This window comes from Trachurus japonicus, chromosome 22 (assembly GCF_045865225.1).
Source record: "Trachurus japonicus isolate A0001 chromosome 22, Traja_1.0".
Taxonomy (NCBI): Eukaryota; Metazoa; Chordata; class Actinopteri; order Carangiformes; family Carangidae; genus Trachurus; species Trachurus japonicus.
This window is the reverse complement of record NC_140928.1, coordinates 27,508,173-27,525,133: the sequence shown is the minus strand read 5'-3', so window position 1 is coordinate 27,525,133 and position 16,961 is coordinate 27,508,173. Positions and strand designations below refer to the sequence as shown.

Below are 16,961 nucleotides of genomic sequence, written 5' to 3'. Positions count from 1 at the left end.
ATTTATCTTTATTAATTTACACAGTAATTGTAAATATCACGTGACTTCCTTGTAATCTGCTCCGTTTCCACATTTGCATGACTTGATTTGTTTTATCTGCACCTGCCACCGCTGTGAAAATAACAGAGCACTGAAGCAAGAGGAACGACTCAGCCGATGTAAATTTCCAAACAAGTTTCTGTCAGTGAGGTGTCGTTCACCTTCAGCACCACAAACAGGAATAGCCTAGAGAATGATCTCTAGGCTAGATCACTTCCCCAACTAGTTTCCCACTTTTCATATTGATATTTTTTTCTTATTATTTTTCAATATAAACATAGGAAAATAGCACAGACACATGCTTGTGATAATTAGGGTGATCTCAGCCAACCCCGGATTATGACATCTCAACTGAGGGTCAGCTGTATTGTGTAGGTCAGACCTCATCTGAGTCTATCTCATTCTATTGTGGAAATTATTCTGGCAAAACTAGTACCTTGTGATGCATAATGTCTATTTTATTGATGATGCATTTATTTATTTATTGCCACTTTTGCTTTTGATGGATATTCATTCAATTAAAAACAAAAATACCTTGAGGAAAACCTTTAATAAAGAATTGGTTTTTACATCAGACTTCTTTTTAGCATCATTTATTATGTTTTCTTTGTCTTATATCCCCCTTTTTTATACAAAGGAACTTGAGTATTTCACAGACTCACCGCTTTTCCTTTCCTTTCCTTTTTTTAAATTAATTGAAGCTATCTTTTATTCATTTATTTTATTTTTGACACCTGTGGCTGATTTACTTCACTGGTCCGCAGTTTCCTCTTTATCTATTTTAACTCAGACTCATTACTTTTGCTTCCAGTTGTGTCTTACAGGAGGAAAAGGTTCAATGAAAAACATAGAAAAAAACTTATTTGGAATTCATGGTAACTATATTATTTCATCTTCACAAGAAAAAAAAACATAAGCATAAACAAGACAGTGGGACAGGAAAGATGATCAAGCACGTCTTTGATGTAGTCGCTGATAGTTGCTGTGGTAACTATCATGGTTTGGTATGATGCTATCATAGTGTAGCAACACTTAGACTGGTTTTTCCACAGCTGATGTTCAACAAAACTGAAAGTAAGGATAAGTTGCCAAAATCCCCCCAAATCCCTCCTGCGGTAAACCAGAGTCTGACTTTAATCTTATAGTTCTGACTCTATTCTCTAGATTCTGTGATTCCTCAACTCATAAAATGTTCACATTGGCCCTAATCCCGCTCTATAGCCCAGATAAGGCTCTAATGAGACACACACAGCAATTAGAGCATTAATGGATTTGTCAGTGAAACGGAGGAGTGTGAATTACCATAAGAATGTGCTGACGCCATCTAGCGGGTGTCTCACCAGATCAACTTTTGGACAAAGAGATAGAGAGAAAGAGAGATAGAGAGAGAGAGAGTGGTTATAGTGTGTGCTTATGGGAGGGGGGGTGGAGGAGCATTTTCTGGCAATTGTTCCCTCCTGCCCCAAACACTGACCCCTTGATTCCCATTCTCAATTAAAGACCGTGAGGCAAATGAACTGTCAAGATGGGAAGACAGCTTCCTGCTGTCTAAAGGACACATTAGATATAACGAAGCCAAATGGGCTCCAACCCAAACGGCCTCCCTCTGAAACTATGTGATTTGCACACAACCGGGAGAGAGCGACTAATGCAATCCAATTTCCGGACACACAAAAGGCTGGGTGATTCAATGAGAGAGAGGGGAAAAAATCACGGGAGACAAACTGTGGAGCTGTGCCGCCGTACCTCCTGGCATTTCTAATTTCAATAAAGACACAGGCACGGTAACGGCTGCGCGGAGGGCGCATCAGACGCGTCCTTAACGGCGGGGGCTTCTGCGCCGGCTGCTGGGGGCTTTTTTCTCTCAGGGGAGCCTTGCTCGGAGAAAACGGCTTATATTCGCGTCAAATTGGATGTGTGAATGACTTTACACGCGTTTGCTGGTTCGACAGAGGAGCTCGGAGCTGTCAGTCCTGACCAAATGGGCACGGATATCCTCAGCAGACCATTAACCTGGGAGACTGCCGCTGGGCTTTCCAATTAACCAAGAGCAGGAGATATGATTATATTTTAAACTTTAATGGACATTCGCTTTCTCCAAAAAACTCCTTGTGAATTCATGGTTTCGCTGTGAGGAGGAGAGAGGGAGCGCCGCTGACAGAGAGACCACTTGTACCGCCGCCACAACTGTGCCAAGAGACAGGGAGTCTTTGAAAGCCACCGGAGCGGACCCGACCGGCATATCAATCAGCGTCCCGGGGAGCTACTCGCTGGGTTCGCACCGGCGATAAAAGGCATTGTCTCCGCGGTGCGCGCGCGCGTGTGTGTGTGTGTCCGTCCGCGTGTGCGTGTGTGCGTGGAGCAGAGAGGGGAATGGCACTTTTTCCGTGCGGTGAACGGAGGACAGCAACAGTCACTGGCACACAAATGTAAGAAGAAGAAAAAAACCCAGTTCCCTCCGTCTTGCCACGGGTGCGCACCGGCGAAGAGGCGCAGGACCCGCAGGACCCGCAGGATCATCGATTCACACTTTGAGATTTTTTTTGCGCTGCGTATGTGACCAGAGCAGAGAGGAAGCGGTGAGCGGCAGGATTTAAGGGGGGCTTCTGCTAAACGCGGGACTCGAATGCATTTCACCATGAACGCCGGGATAATGTTTTTCCTTGTTTGTTCTGCGGCATTTATCGCCGGGCTGCAGTGCGCCTCGCCAAGGACCGCGGCGGGGATGGATCCCCCCGCCGCCGGATCCAGCAACCTCAGCGGCGGCGGCAGCAGCAGCGGGGGGAACAGCGGGGAGAGCGGAGGCAAGAGAGACTTGAACCAAACCATAAACTCCAGGCTGAAGAGGAAAACCCTCGCTGTGGATTTTGCGGTCCCCTCTCTGTTGCGCTATTACCTGGCGGAGTTCATCAAGAGACCCCTGAACGGCGACTGCCAGACTTTCAGCGGATGTTACACGGTGCGCGCAAACTTGAAAATGCACTGCATACCTTTGCAGAAAACCATATCTACTTTTGTGGACCCCAAGTCCGCTACGGACTCGGAGCTGAGGAACGCGTCCTCTGATGGACAGCTCCCCTTCTTCTACAAGCGGCCGCTGTCCAAAGTTCTGAAATTGGGCTTGACCAAAGCCAGCAGGAAATCCAACCAAGTAGTGGTGGAAATAGGAGAGGATATAGTGAAGACGGGATGCGGGGGGCTGTCTGTGTACGAGGAGGCCCCGGTGTTCACCCTGGAAATGGACCTCACAACTATCCTGGAGTGGTGGCTCGGCGCGGAGGGAGGCCGGCTCAGGGTCCGACTCATGCCCGAGAAAAAGGCGCAAGTGCCCGGCATGGAGGATCGGTATACCGCGGCCATACGCGCCGCAGACCCGCGCCTCTTCCTCCAGATATCTTCTCGGGGTCAGTCCCTCTCTCCCTCATCATTATCATGTCTCTCTTTCACTTTCTCCCCCCATGTTACTCCCTCACACGCCCACATGCACGCCACAAACACACACATGCCCACACTCCAAACAGGCCCACAATCCACGCTGCTGCTCTGTCACGGTTGTGATTTAAGTTGTGCTGTGATTAATTTTTGATGGTGAATCCAGTGTGTCTGGAGACGCTGCTGCTGCTGCTGCGGGTGCTTTTCGCTTTCTTGGTGAAACGAGCGGGTAAAGAAATGTCAGCACATGGAAAAAAGCTATTTGTAATGATCTGATGGCAAAATCATGTGTGTGTGTGTGTGTGTGTGTGTGTGTTTATGCAGCTATGTGTCGGGGGACTCTCCAGACTCATATTTCATTATTGATGCCCACAGCAGTGCTGAGAGACGAACTGTGTGTTGATTTAATTCCCAAACTCTTTGATTATTTCCAATTGGGATCCAGGCTGGGTGTATGCAGCATCTTCAGAGGAACCATCGCTATCACTTCTAAGCGGTTCATAATTATTTTATTCAGAAGGAAAGAGCGGCCTTATTGCCTGATAATAGCAGGTCTGTACATCGCACAAGGTCCGTATGTAATGATACTTAAGTTAGAAAGGGCCTCAGCGGGGAGTCCCAGCGCCTCCATACCGTAGGTCTCCACCTTTTCAGAGGGAAGGTTGGGGATTTAGGAGAACGGGCTTTATTTTGATTAGGCACAAATTAAGCCGTTATCTCTAAGAAAGCTTTAGCACTCAATACTCGAGGGTGCTTCCCTCGTTCTTCTGAGCATCGGCACAATCAGTGTAATTGCTTAATCACTTTGATGAGGGAGGCTGGCCCAGAAAAATGCAACGGAACCCATCAAACAAAACCAAAGCACAGGCCGGCTCAGCTGGAGGCTGACGGGAGAAAAGAAGAACCCCCCTCCCCAAGCAGGAGAGTGTACACATAGAAACACATGTAAATACTGTATACACGGCAATGAACAGGATGGACTGACTCCATGTGGTGCAATAAGTTGCTGTTTTAGCCTACATAATGAGTTTGATTGCATTTTGTTTGTGAAAAACATAAACTTCACAGTATGTTGTAATGGCAGAATAATGAATTCATCAGCACGTTTGACTCTCTATTCATGGAAAAGATGCAAGCATGGTCAAACTGTAGTGGAGAAGCATCTGGGTGCAGCACCACTGCAGCTCCCAGCAGGCAACACAACAACACAGCTGGTAGAGTCAGCAGGTGGGAAGCCAGCAGGGGATGCTGTCATGGGGTCTTTTTGCAGTAAAGACATCAGCTGTTTGTTTGTTTTTTCTTTTTCTTTAGGGCAAGACTTTCTCATTATAACCAATGAAAGCTCAAACTGTTGGAGTGAAGTAGCTCAGTGGCCAACGGATCACAACTGGTTGTGTTGGGAAGCTTCCAGCTGTGTGTGTGTCTGTGTAACTGTGCGAGCGAGGGAAAAAAAACGACTGACTGTATAAACAAAGCTTTGGATTCACAAAGAGCTCAGATTGGATTGTGAACCATGCAGTGACACAGTCTGTATTTAAGCAAAGTCACAAAAATAACATGTTTATGTTCAAATGATGAAGACGTGGAGCGGCCGCGGTAATTATGACTGCTGTCATCAGAGCAAAAGGAGGAACAGTGTGACGTCCACAGAGAGAGAGAGAGAATCTGGCTTTGAGTCATGGCTGCTCACACAGCTATGAGAGCCATGATCATCTCCCATGCAGCCATAGTGGTTATTATTGCAACTGTAATGTCCACCATGGATGGGTGGCTTCAATATGATCATCACTATGATACATGGACCCAGTGCTACAACCACTGCAGGCATGGAAAACATAGAGTAACCAAACCTCATCAGACCAGGACAGGTTTATTTTTTAACAATAATGATTTGTGACAGTTTTTGGAAGCCACTGATGAATGATTTAATCCTGTTAAATCTGGCATCAGATCAGAAATAGTGTTGTGGTGAATGGTAGATATAAACATATTATTATGTTGTTTACTTTGAAGAACCTGTTTGTATCTGTAGCAGAACAACATGAAGAAAAAAATCAAAGTAAAATTCCTTTGACAGACATAGTGGATTATGGATCACAAGTGTAATGGAAATATGCAATTCAACACAACAATGCTTCATTTGCATATTTTAACTTTATCAGCTGCACCACCCGTGATTTGGATTTTGCAGATATTGGCCAAATATCGACTTTGATAGTATTTAGATGAATTGTTCTGCTCTGAGCTGCAGTGCCCTGCAGACCAATGATTGGCTGAGAGGGGAAAGATACTGTGTGCTGACTGCTGCTGTGACACTGACAGACTGCATATCCACAGAGAGCACTGCAGCCCACATGATGAAACCGGGCCGAGAAAGACGTTCCATCCCAGAAGCTGACTGACTGAAAACTCTTTGAATTTCCACACATCATGTTTATATAAATTCTTAAGAAGCAACAAAGAATAATATATTGTTTCAGTTTCATTCATTAACACAGACTGATATGACTGTTCTGGGCAAGGAAGTGCAAAGACAGCAAGCTCTCATTGGAATTAATAGGCTGCCATCCATGGTTTATTACATCCATGATCATTCCGCTTATTTCCTATCTCCTCCATCCTTCATCCTCACATAACCCAGAAATTGATCAAGTCTTTAATCACTGCTGCTCAGAGGAGCAAGGAGAGACTTCCTGGAGGAAGGCTCGGTGTGGAGCTACAGAAGCTTCCATTCATTTGAATTCTGTTTGCATAATGAGCTATATTGAAAGCACCTCAATGAGTTTTTTGTCAAAATACAGTGGGGAACCGACTAATAACGGCATCAATAGGACAAAACCCAAACAAGGAACGTGGCGAAGAGTACATAACGTCTTGTTTGTTCAGATTTGACAAAAGCAGCTTTGTCTCCTGCTGTGTGAATCACCAACAACATGTGATGAATCTACAATCATGATTCCTGTTGTAGCAGGAAGGTAGCCTACATGTCAAATGAACAAATGATCGTTATTATTATTCTGGATGGCAGTCAGTGTTAGCAACATACTAACATCTCTGGTTCTGTTCTGTGTTTATTTGCACAACACTATATCTATAAAATATACACTATTTGCACACAGCTCATTTCAGTTAGCTATTTTGTCTCAAAGTGTTGACGGTCTGTTGTGCAATTTACTTATCTGTGATTCTGCATACACTTACTGTATATAGAAATAGATATTGTTATGAATTAGACGATCCATAGTCTCTCCTGCAAAGTCCTGTGATTTTTTCTTTTCCCTTATTGGATTCACAAATACTGTATAAAAATACCTTTGGTCTCTCAAGTAACGATTCAGCTTCACTTCAATCTGTGCAGTTGTCATAGTGTAATAAAGTGGCATTTGCTCTGAGTAACAGGTGGCACAAGTCTGCACATTGTATCCTCAGCTCAGGTGAACTCCACTGACTCTATAAGCCTCCCACCGCAGGACCACCGCTCCCTGCTGGATTAGTCTGCCGCGTGTTTGCAGAGTCGCAGTTATTACCATGAGAAGTTATTACATTATGAGTTTCTAAGACACAGCTGTATTTACACTCTATTGATGGAAATCACACAAAACACACACACACACATATATGTCGGTTGTGTACGTCCCTCCATCCCCATGTTTCCCCTTCTCCTATAATACATACTCTCTTATGCTGGTGTGCCACACATACAGAATGAGTCAACTCCAGGCTCCAGTGTGCAGCGTCTCGCTCTGTCAGTTTTTTTTTTTTTTTTCTTTTACACCCCTGGTTGGCCAGTGTTTGGCATTTTTCTGTGTAATGTGTGTGTTACACTTGTTTTCTCAGCCTCCGGTAAGATGCTGGCTATTAGCATGAAATAAATACCTTCCATGGCACCCCAGAATAATTTGACAATCAGGCAAGCATGCCTCTGGGAATCAAGGCATTAAACTCTACGTGGTACATTTATACCTACGCGCCCTATGGGCCCTATGGGGGAGGTCATTAACGAGAAACGCTTCTATGAGTTACAGTGTAGGGGAGAGGAAAAACAGCGCTGAGCAGGTGTGATAAAGAGTTGACCTCTACTTTATTAACCTCTGTTATGTTCACCAAGCGGTTCCATAAATAGGTTGCAAGAGAATCATTAAATGATCTCAGCATTAGAGGATGGAGGAAGTGGGGACCCCTGCTTCATTAACCTGCATATACCTGCTCCTGAGCTCTTTAAGATGTTCGTGTTCCTCAGTGCCCCATTAGCAAAGAGCGTCCTTACAAACACAACTAACAGGATCTAATTGAAGTGAGAAGAAGCTGCCATCCTGCTGGAGAGGAACAACTGTGTACGTTAGGGCTTTTCTCCCCATGTTTGCCCCTCAGCTCTGCCCCAAATGCAAACATACACTCCCGTGATTTTTGATGAAGCATCGCCAGTCAGCCCATGCTCTGAGAGGCTTAAAAGAGAATCCCAGTGTGTGCTGGATTTTAGCCGTCGGCAAGTTATTGCAATTTCTTCAGAATCATAAAGTCAAAAGTAAATTTATTAAGTCTGATTACGTGCTCGGTACTTTGTTTACCCCATGTTGCTTGTGGCCCTTTTCGGAAAAGGTTTCTCCTTTAAAAGATTAACACTTTTAATGTGTTTTCATCCCAAATGCTTTTCCCTCGTCTCCTGTCAAAGTATATTATGATAAACTTTATTTCTCAGGAACTTTTCTGAACTAAATTTTACAAAAGAAATAAAACCACACAGGGCGACTTAAGTGCAAGTGACACAAGAGAAATAAAAACAATAAATCAAATATATATAATGTGTCAAAAAGTCTGAATGCTTTCACTAAATGAAAAGTTTTTTAAGAGCTGAAAGAAGCAAAGCGCTCAGTGAGTCTGACTTGGACGGGAGGGAGTTTTGTGGGATGGTGGCTCAAATAGCGAAACCCCAGTCCCCCTCTATCACAAGCTGTGACCTGGGAGTAAGCGGCAGGGCTCCATCAGCAGATCTCAGTGGTCAAGGGGTCACAAACCAGGTCAATAAATCATAGTGTATTAGCCCCAAGAGGAGTTACAGTGGTTTCACAGAGGGTGAGAGGGAGTGATGTGCACTTTGTTTTCTCAGGTACACCACAGCACAAGAGACGAGCTCTCTATACGTACTGTATATATTAAGATATTGAGATTTTGTGTCTTCTTTTCAATTGTTTTGTCAATATAACGAAATGAACTAATATAAATAAATGAACAATTTCAGTGAGGATAATCCTGAGATCTGTGACAAGTATTTGAAATTCAAATTCCATAGTTTTCCGGACCCTAATTTCCTGATGTCTAGGTGAACAAAATTCAAATAATTTGTGACATTTAAATAGATGTGTATAATGTAAATAAATCATGCAATTAATCATTTGTTTTTATTATTCTGAATGTGTATGCCTTATGTCACCAAATAATTTCCAGGAGATTGGAGGCACAATAGTGCATAGAAAAGAATTAACCCAAATAATAATAATAATAAATAACTTCAGATACAACCAAACCCAGATAAGTATTAAGATAAATATATTTCCATACTATAGTTTCCATTTTCCAGACCTAAAAGTGTATAAAATCAAATTCCATACTTTCTATACGTGCGTAGAAACCCTGTCATTATAGTTAAGTTTGAGACGGATTATTGTTGGAGGAGTGGGGGAGCTTCCATCAGGAGTTAGGCCTCAGTATCAAGACTGTGTGAAGCAGGGGAGAGAGAGACAGAGCGGCGAGGCTGGCATGGTGCTGAGTTAGCTAGTTGTTAGCAGTGCAGCAGTGAATGTGTCAGTGAATGACCAATAAAACTCCAAACGCCTGCAAATAAAGCTCCACCTGTGCTTCACAGGTACAATCAGGACATTTACCTTAAGATTAAATAATGATTGTGATATGCAGAGAAAGGGTAGAATAATGAGTAACAAAATAATTATCAAAATTGTACTAATCAATCTACTAATCAAGAGTTTCGTCCTCCTTGTCGGTGGACTTTGGAAGAATTGGATTTCATGCTGTGACTTTTAAAACCTGGATCATACTCATTAAGGTTACAATATCCAGACCAGTAATTACTTTATACTTCTTTAATGCTTCATCGACTTGAGTCTAATATTGAGGATTAAGAGGAAGAACAAAGACAGTGTGTACAGACTGTGGTTTGATCTCCTTGCACTAAACCTTCCTCTTAAATACCCATGTCCACCTACATTATGAATTCATTAATCCTTGCATTTTGGAATTGTCTTTTTTGGATTTACAGGAGTTTAGGTGTGAGACGTCAAAGTGATATCACTCAGACGAACCGAGGTAAAGGAAAAAACAAAGCAGTGTGTGTGTATGTCACTTGGTGGGAACTCAGTGCAGCTCGATGACACAGTGCACCTGTTGACCTTTAATTTGGTTGGTCCAGGTGGAAGGCTGCAGAGCCACAGGAAAAGTGACATGACATTGAAGAGTGAGTGCGTGGACTCAACAGCAATCAATGAAGCTCCCGACATTTAAAGCTTGTATCAATCAGCAGCTAATGGGAAAATCAATCGGAAGTCAGAATGACATGCCACTTTATTATTTATGCATTTCTATGATCAATTCAGTCAAGGAGTCGGCGACGTGTTGCGACACCCCAGTGGACCCATGAGGCCCTGTCCCGCCGATCAATACTGCGAGTTTCAATGAGCATGATCAAGTGCATGTGTCTCAGTGTTAGCTGCTAAGTGGACTTCATTTCATGACAGACTGGTTGTTGGTACAATGTGGAGACGAGAGAGTAAGGAATTCAAAACGAAAGGCAGAACCTGCTCTGTTGCAGCTCCACAGTTGGAGAGTCTGTCAATCTGTGATAAGTACTATAGTTGTGTAGCCGTGGAGAAGAGCATCTGAGCTTTTATGAGCAGTTTCTAGATTCACTGATTAGCTGCTCTTTACAAATGTGAATAATGAGAGCACCTGCAAAATAAACAACTTGAAACTTCTTGCCATTTTCACTGCTCAGAAATCAGTCAGCCTGTTCTGAACAGTGAAATGATCGCTGCACAGTTAACCCACGCACATGAAGTACTGCAAATCTCCTTTGTACACACAGTGCACCAAATTTGACACCAAGGATCAACATCATGAGAATACAGCGATGATAAATAGTGTGGGATCATGGGAGTTCTCGCTCTTCTCCCAGTTTGGATTCTGAGGTTTTTACCAATGATGTCAGGGAGCTGAGCTGCTGAGCTGATGAACATTTGTTTGGCTTTTTTTCTCTGATAACTTAAGATCCAGACATCCACTTGCTAAAACCCCTCAATCCAACCCTAGAAAAGGGTCTTAAAACTGGATAAAAGTCAACTTTAAGCCTCTGGCAGGCGACCATAATGCTGATGCATGTGGAGATATGACGTCACGGACAGGTGGCCAAATGAAACGGACTGTTACAGTGATTAAAATCAATAATTTAGTTTGATAGTTGCTGGAGACAGGGGCACAAATCTCTCTATGTTTATCTATTTGCCTATAAATGCATATATAATTCTAGTCATTTGAAGTTACACAGTTAAACTTTAAGAAAGAAACCAGCTACTGTGTCATTATGTCCAGCGTGGACAGCTGAAAATGAATGCTTTTTAATGAGATGCCCCCTGAACCCACTCAAACTCATATATACTGTAACAGTCTGATTCAAACAGACTCCTTTCAGTGTAATGAGACAGTTGATTCTGGATTTAAAAGAAGCAAAGACATCTTTGATTTGGCTGCCCGGGCTGGTGAAACGTTCGGCCTGTGCACCAGCTCTGGCTTCAACTCAAGACCTCGGGGAGAGCAACTGTTGCCCAAACAGACAAGCTGTTAGCATTCTGTAGCTGGCCACGCTTAAAATAAAATATGGAAACGTGGGGCCTGCCAAACTTGGAAAGCTACATGCAAACACCTTGACCATACAAACAGCAGCTAATACCTCTTATGATATTAATCAGCCTCAATGTGGCTAATGCTTGTTTTGTAAATTAGTCGGTCCCAAGGTGACTTTGCCTTTGATTTTGCTTTGCTCACCTCTTATTCAGCACGGGCTTTTCCTCCTTCTTTTTCTTTCCCCTGATGTTTTAGTTATTTATGCCACTTGCTTGTTCCTTCAAAAAAACTGCAAGCTGCCTGTTTGATTAATGGTGATGGTTATAAGAGGCCTCAGTGCAGGAGTTTAGCTCAGAGGTAGGTGTGAAGATGAAGGCACACCATACACTAGTTGTATATGAAACGCACACTTCCTTCCTGAGATGCTCCACTTCCATAATGAGAGAAGTAAATAATGTGCTTAAGTGAGTGGTCATACTTTTCTGGGAGTTAACACACTGTGCACTACAGTATGTGAGCATCTATTTTTGTACCTGTTTCCCTGATTTAAATGTCACGAAGCCAGCACAGGCCCAATTTTACTCTTTTCTACCTCTGTAAGTTGTTACATCATTTGTTAAGCAAAATAATATACAGCAGCAGTGTGTGTGTGTGTGTGTGTGTGTGTGTGTGTGTGTATAGACAAAAATAAATCCATCAGTGCATCTGAAATGACACCCATAGATGAACCTCACTGATACAATGTCAAAATAAAAAAAATCATAATATCATGAAATTAATCTTTACTAGTTTACGTTAATGGGCTGTTGTCTTAAATTGCGTCGACCTAGAACTCTACATATATTACCTCCACCTACGTACTTATTAACTTTTATAATGAGTTTACATACACATGCATAATTTGCCAATGTAATTATAGCTAAATTAACTCCCTCTCAAAATCATCTATGCTTGTTGGCTCCAAGCTAAGCATTCATTTATTTCTCAGTCACATTTTGAATGGATTAAAAAACAAAAAATCACCAAAACACCATGCCTGACTAAAAATAACAGATCCTAGTTGTAAATGCTGTATGTACTACAAGAAATATAGACGTTTAGCATTATCCGTCTTTTTGTGTTTTTACACATTTCAGTAAAAAAAACAAAACAGAAGCCTGATTAAATATCACCATCATCATTCAGGTCTAGTCTGACTGAGGTCTCTCAGACCATCTGTGTCTCCTACTGCTTGATTCCTCCCCTACTCCCCTTCCCTCATTGGTTACCTGCCAGTGACTGAGGGAAAGGAGAAAAAGAAGGGATGAAAGTAACAGTGATTTATAAACCTGTCATACCTCTTCACTTCAAAACTTTTTTGTTATATATAGAATAAATCTTGTTCCTGCAAGTCAGAAATTTCGACAATCGACAAGGTTGTTGCTCATTAAATGTGTTTCTAGCTTTCTGATGGCAACTAGTTCTTGCTTCATCTTTGTTGTTGTCTCCTATAGACCCAAGGGAAATGATGTGTATACTAGTGAACAATCCAGCATGCTCACCAGTTAATCTCTAACCAGTCCCTAACTCTGCTGCAGTGGTGTGTTCTGCATACTCTGATTATTCCCTCTCAGCCACATAAGCCACCACCACCACACATCACTGAAACAGAGAGCACATGCATCCACACACAACTGAGAGCCTCCTGAAAGACTGCGTATGTGTCTGGGGAGATTTAAACACTTTAGACTGATTTCTTCCGTTTTAGTGTTAATCACCATCCCTGGTGATTTCGCATGGATGGAGGAGGCAGTCATTCACGGCTTTGACAGGCAATGGTGTGCTTCACATGGGGGCTCATCACAATGATAGATCAGTGGGCTTCTTAATCATGGTCTGGATGAGAGTGAGGAGAAAATACAATGAGGAAAAGGAGGGGAATTAAAATAGTATGTTCACTTATCTTGCACAGCCAGAGCTAAAAGGAGAGCTAATATTGTCCCAGGCTATGTATCAGAGCATTCAAGAACTGCTAGGGGGGAAAAATAAGCTCTGCAGACAGGACTGTTTAATGAACAAAGGCTGAAAAGGCAGTTGGGAACGTCATCAAGTTATGTACACAGGGTTTTCTGCTGTGTGTTGGACCACAAGCTCTGCAGAGAGGCTCGGCACAGACTGGTCACCCAGCTCCTCCGCAACCTTGGTCCAGTTTCTCCTGTTGGCTGGAGATGGGGAAACAAGGGGAGGGGTGGGGCTGCAGAGCTGCTGCCGAGCCACAGGAATGACAATAAGTCTGTGTAGCTATGTCCACCACACTGATACCCCCCCCCCATACTAACACACCTGATGATGCACGTTACACAGGGTTTACGTGCTGGTGTAATCAGGAAGCATACTGTTTACTCTCTAGTTGATTAGCTGCAGAAATGAGGAATAGCAAACACAGTTGTAGTGTTGAGATGCAGAGTGCAACTGCATAATAACCTCTAGCAAAGACAACAAGGCCAGTAATTATTCATTTATTTGTGTTATAGCATTGCCTGCTTTGTAGTTAAATTCATCAAACTTAAATCATGTGTATTGTTTGTGTAGATATCTTTCATGCAGGTTGTTAGTGCTAATGTTTTAGCTGTTGGCTGTAAGGTAAACCAGTGCACGGCTCCAAGGGTCTGGGTTAGCTGTAACAATGTTAAAGAGATAGTTCAACATTTTTGCAAATTTGCCCATTGCCATAATCCCTATAGTTTTAGCAGTAGGTTTATTACCTTTAATTGTCGGTGCAAGCTATTTTTAGAACGGCGGAGCAGAGCTGCAAGCTGCTCAGAGCTACGCTATACGGAGGCTCATGGGATTTCTTGGTTTCCCTCATCAAACTCATCAAATACACAATCCAACAACTCCAAAACGCTCTGGTGGACAAGTTGTGACCTGAACATTCACCACACTATGAGATAATAAAGGGATGTTGCAAAACCATCGATTTCACCCCAGGGAGCGTTATAACTAACCCAGACTACGGGCTGAATTGTAACATTTCACTCTTTGTGTTTGAGATTAACCATGTATTTTCTGTTTGTGTTGCAGAGATTACGCCTATTTAATAGCAGACACATGTAACTAGTGTGTCTCACATTTTGAACACACTGCTTAAAGGAGCTCTGAAGTGTCAAAAACGGTACAACCGTCCCCGGTCTCCCCTGCTTTCAAAGGTATCAGTTTTCAGGACTCCTGAGTGGTGTGGATGTCAGGCTTATGTGGTAACAGTGATTAGGTAAGATAGGTGGGGTTGGTGTCATGGCCAAACTCAAAGCCACACTATATCCTCGCATATCCCTTACTGTGTACACAGAAATCCTGCTGCTGGTTGTTGATGGATGGGCATGTGGTGTTGTGTGGTTGTGGTTTGTCTGAGCTTTTTCTCTGCAGCTGCTGGGTGGGGTGTGGAACAAGGTCAAGGAGAACAGAGTTAGTGGAGCAGAAAACCAAAGCAACGATACAAAACTAGACCAGAAGAACCAATCGTAGAGCTGATGGAGATGTGGAGAGTCGGGTGGTTATTCTTTACCACCCGAGTCACCCCTTTTACAATTTAATGGGCTGTAATATAAAAATATTGATCAGAGTATTTTTAATGAGCGTGGCATTAAAAACACACACCCAGACAGGAGAGTGTTGTATTTTTCCCCAGAGGTCCTTGAAGGAGACGTCCAAGCTTCGTATTTCAGTCCCCCCACCTTTCTGACAGCTGGCAGCTTGGCAGCGCAGGTATCAAAGGAAAAGAAGCATGTATGAGGAAGGAGAGAAGGAAGCATTTAAAGAGTAGCCTAACACACCCGTTCTCTTTCCAGTCCAATGAAGCACCGCCACTAAGCTTTTCTTTGTTGTCAGCTTCGTCTTGCTTTTCACACAACTGAAGCCGGACTTACATTCGAGCAAAATCTAACCGGTCCCCGCGACGCTAACCGCCGAGCAAAAAAAGAGAAAAAGACTCAGACAGGAACAGAACAGAACGGTCTGAAGAAAAATTCCCAACATTCACCTGGAGTTAAAAAGCCATTAACAGATGTGGTGCAAGTCGTCGCTGTACACACAAAGCCCTGCAGCCTCAGAGAAGCAGCCCGAGTGCTCTCAGGCCACATCCCCAGCTCCCTTTATGATCTCTAATGGGATTGTTGAAGAGCACCAGCAGCATCCTCATCACAGGACAAAACCCGCTTAATGGGATATGATTCGCCATGAAAGGGCAAGGAAGAGCAGTTTCTCACTGAAGCCGCTTATCCCCTGAAGCCTGCACAGCCTCACACCCCCACCCCGTCCATTCACCTTTCCAAGAGGAGGCTGGCATGACGGGCCTCCTCCTGCATCACCCTGACCGTTGCTGTGGCATCGTGGTAGGATGTGTGCATATGTGTGTGTGTGTTGGGGAGGGGGGCACACAGGCCGAGATTAAGAGGCAGAGCAGCATGGCCACGAGAGCCGCTCTTTGTGGCTTATCGGAGCACGAGCCCCGGCGTGCTCACTGGCCTGGACCGGCTCAGGGGATGGAAGCGCCACTTGTTGAGTTGCTGCCGATGACTGGAAGTGAATACCAGGCAGCACGGGCCGCTGTGATGAGCTCATAGTGCCTGGAGATGGCTTATCTTCTCAGCTGGAGCAGAGTGGACAGCGATGAGAAAAGTTTCAAGTCCCAACATCTGCTCAGTTGGGTTTTGCCGGGCTTAGTTTGTGAGTTGGAGTCTCAGTCTGGCTTTGTCGAGCAGCAGTCACTCATCCCTGCTGTCCAGTTATATAAAGAAGAATGATTCTAAGTTTATTGTTTTTTTACAGAAGTGATGGATAACACCATGGCAATATATAAGGGATATAATTTGGAGGTTGTTATGGAGAAATAAACCCCGACAGGTTGTAAGGTTCCATACAACTTGAAGGGGTTTATTTCTCCTTATTACACGGCTCTATTGAATGCTGCTCTCTGATTGGTCCAGCGCTGCGTTCTGCGGTCTGTTATTTCTGTATAACTATACATTATCCTACTTATTACACACGGTTTACGAGTGAAATAATTAATTTGAAACATAATGTTGATTAAAATACGACTTTCATCGATTTATAATTGCATCATTTAGCGAATCTGCATGTCTGGTCACGCCCACGCTGTTTTGCTGAACCTCCTCCCGGTCGTGCATTTGTGAAGCCTTTTATAATCATCCATGGGTTACCATGCACATGTTACATTATGTGTGTGTTTTGTGTAGTCTTTTCTGTCATAAACAAGGGTTACATGCTGTCATTACCAAATCCCACCATTCCGACATACTGCTATTCCGACATGCGAACGTCCCACCATTCCAACAAGGCTTTCATTATAAGGAAATGTGCGTTACTGAACAGGTGACTCCCTTCTTTAAGACATGCTGATAGAGGAATACACACATGGTTGTGCGTAATTACGCAGCAGAATGCAGACAGGGACTAGTCTGCCTGTCTAGCCTTTACCTGGTCTTTTTACTAAACTTAACCAACTCCTTTCTTCATTGCCTAAGCCCAACCAGTGCAAAATCATTTGAGGAAAAAAATAGGCTATTAAAGGAATTGTCCGAAAGGCAGGATGTTTGAAAAAAGAAAATAATACCGTCATTATGACCATGAGAGGCAAAAAT

The 16,961-nt window shown here is 43.4% G+C and overlaps 1 protein-coding gene across 1 annotated transcript in view; it reads left to right on the top strand.

Moving 5' to 3' along the window:
- Positions 1-2,481: 2,481 nt before the first annotated feature.
- Positions 2,482-16,961, top strand: part of alk (ALK receptor tyrosine kinase) — a 362,208-nt gene continuing 347,728 nt past the window's right edge. The window contains exon 1 of the mRNA XM_085767765.1: positions 2,482-3,443. Within this exon, the coding sequence (XP_085623891.1) occupies positions 2,666-3,443 (778 nt within the window). The 5' untranslated portion in view covers positions 2,482-2,665. The remainder of the gene's footprint in view (positions 3,444-16,961) is intronic.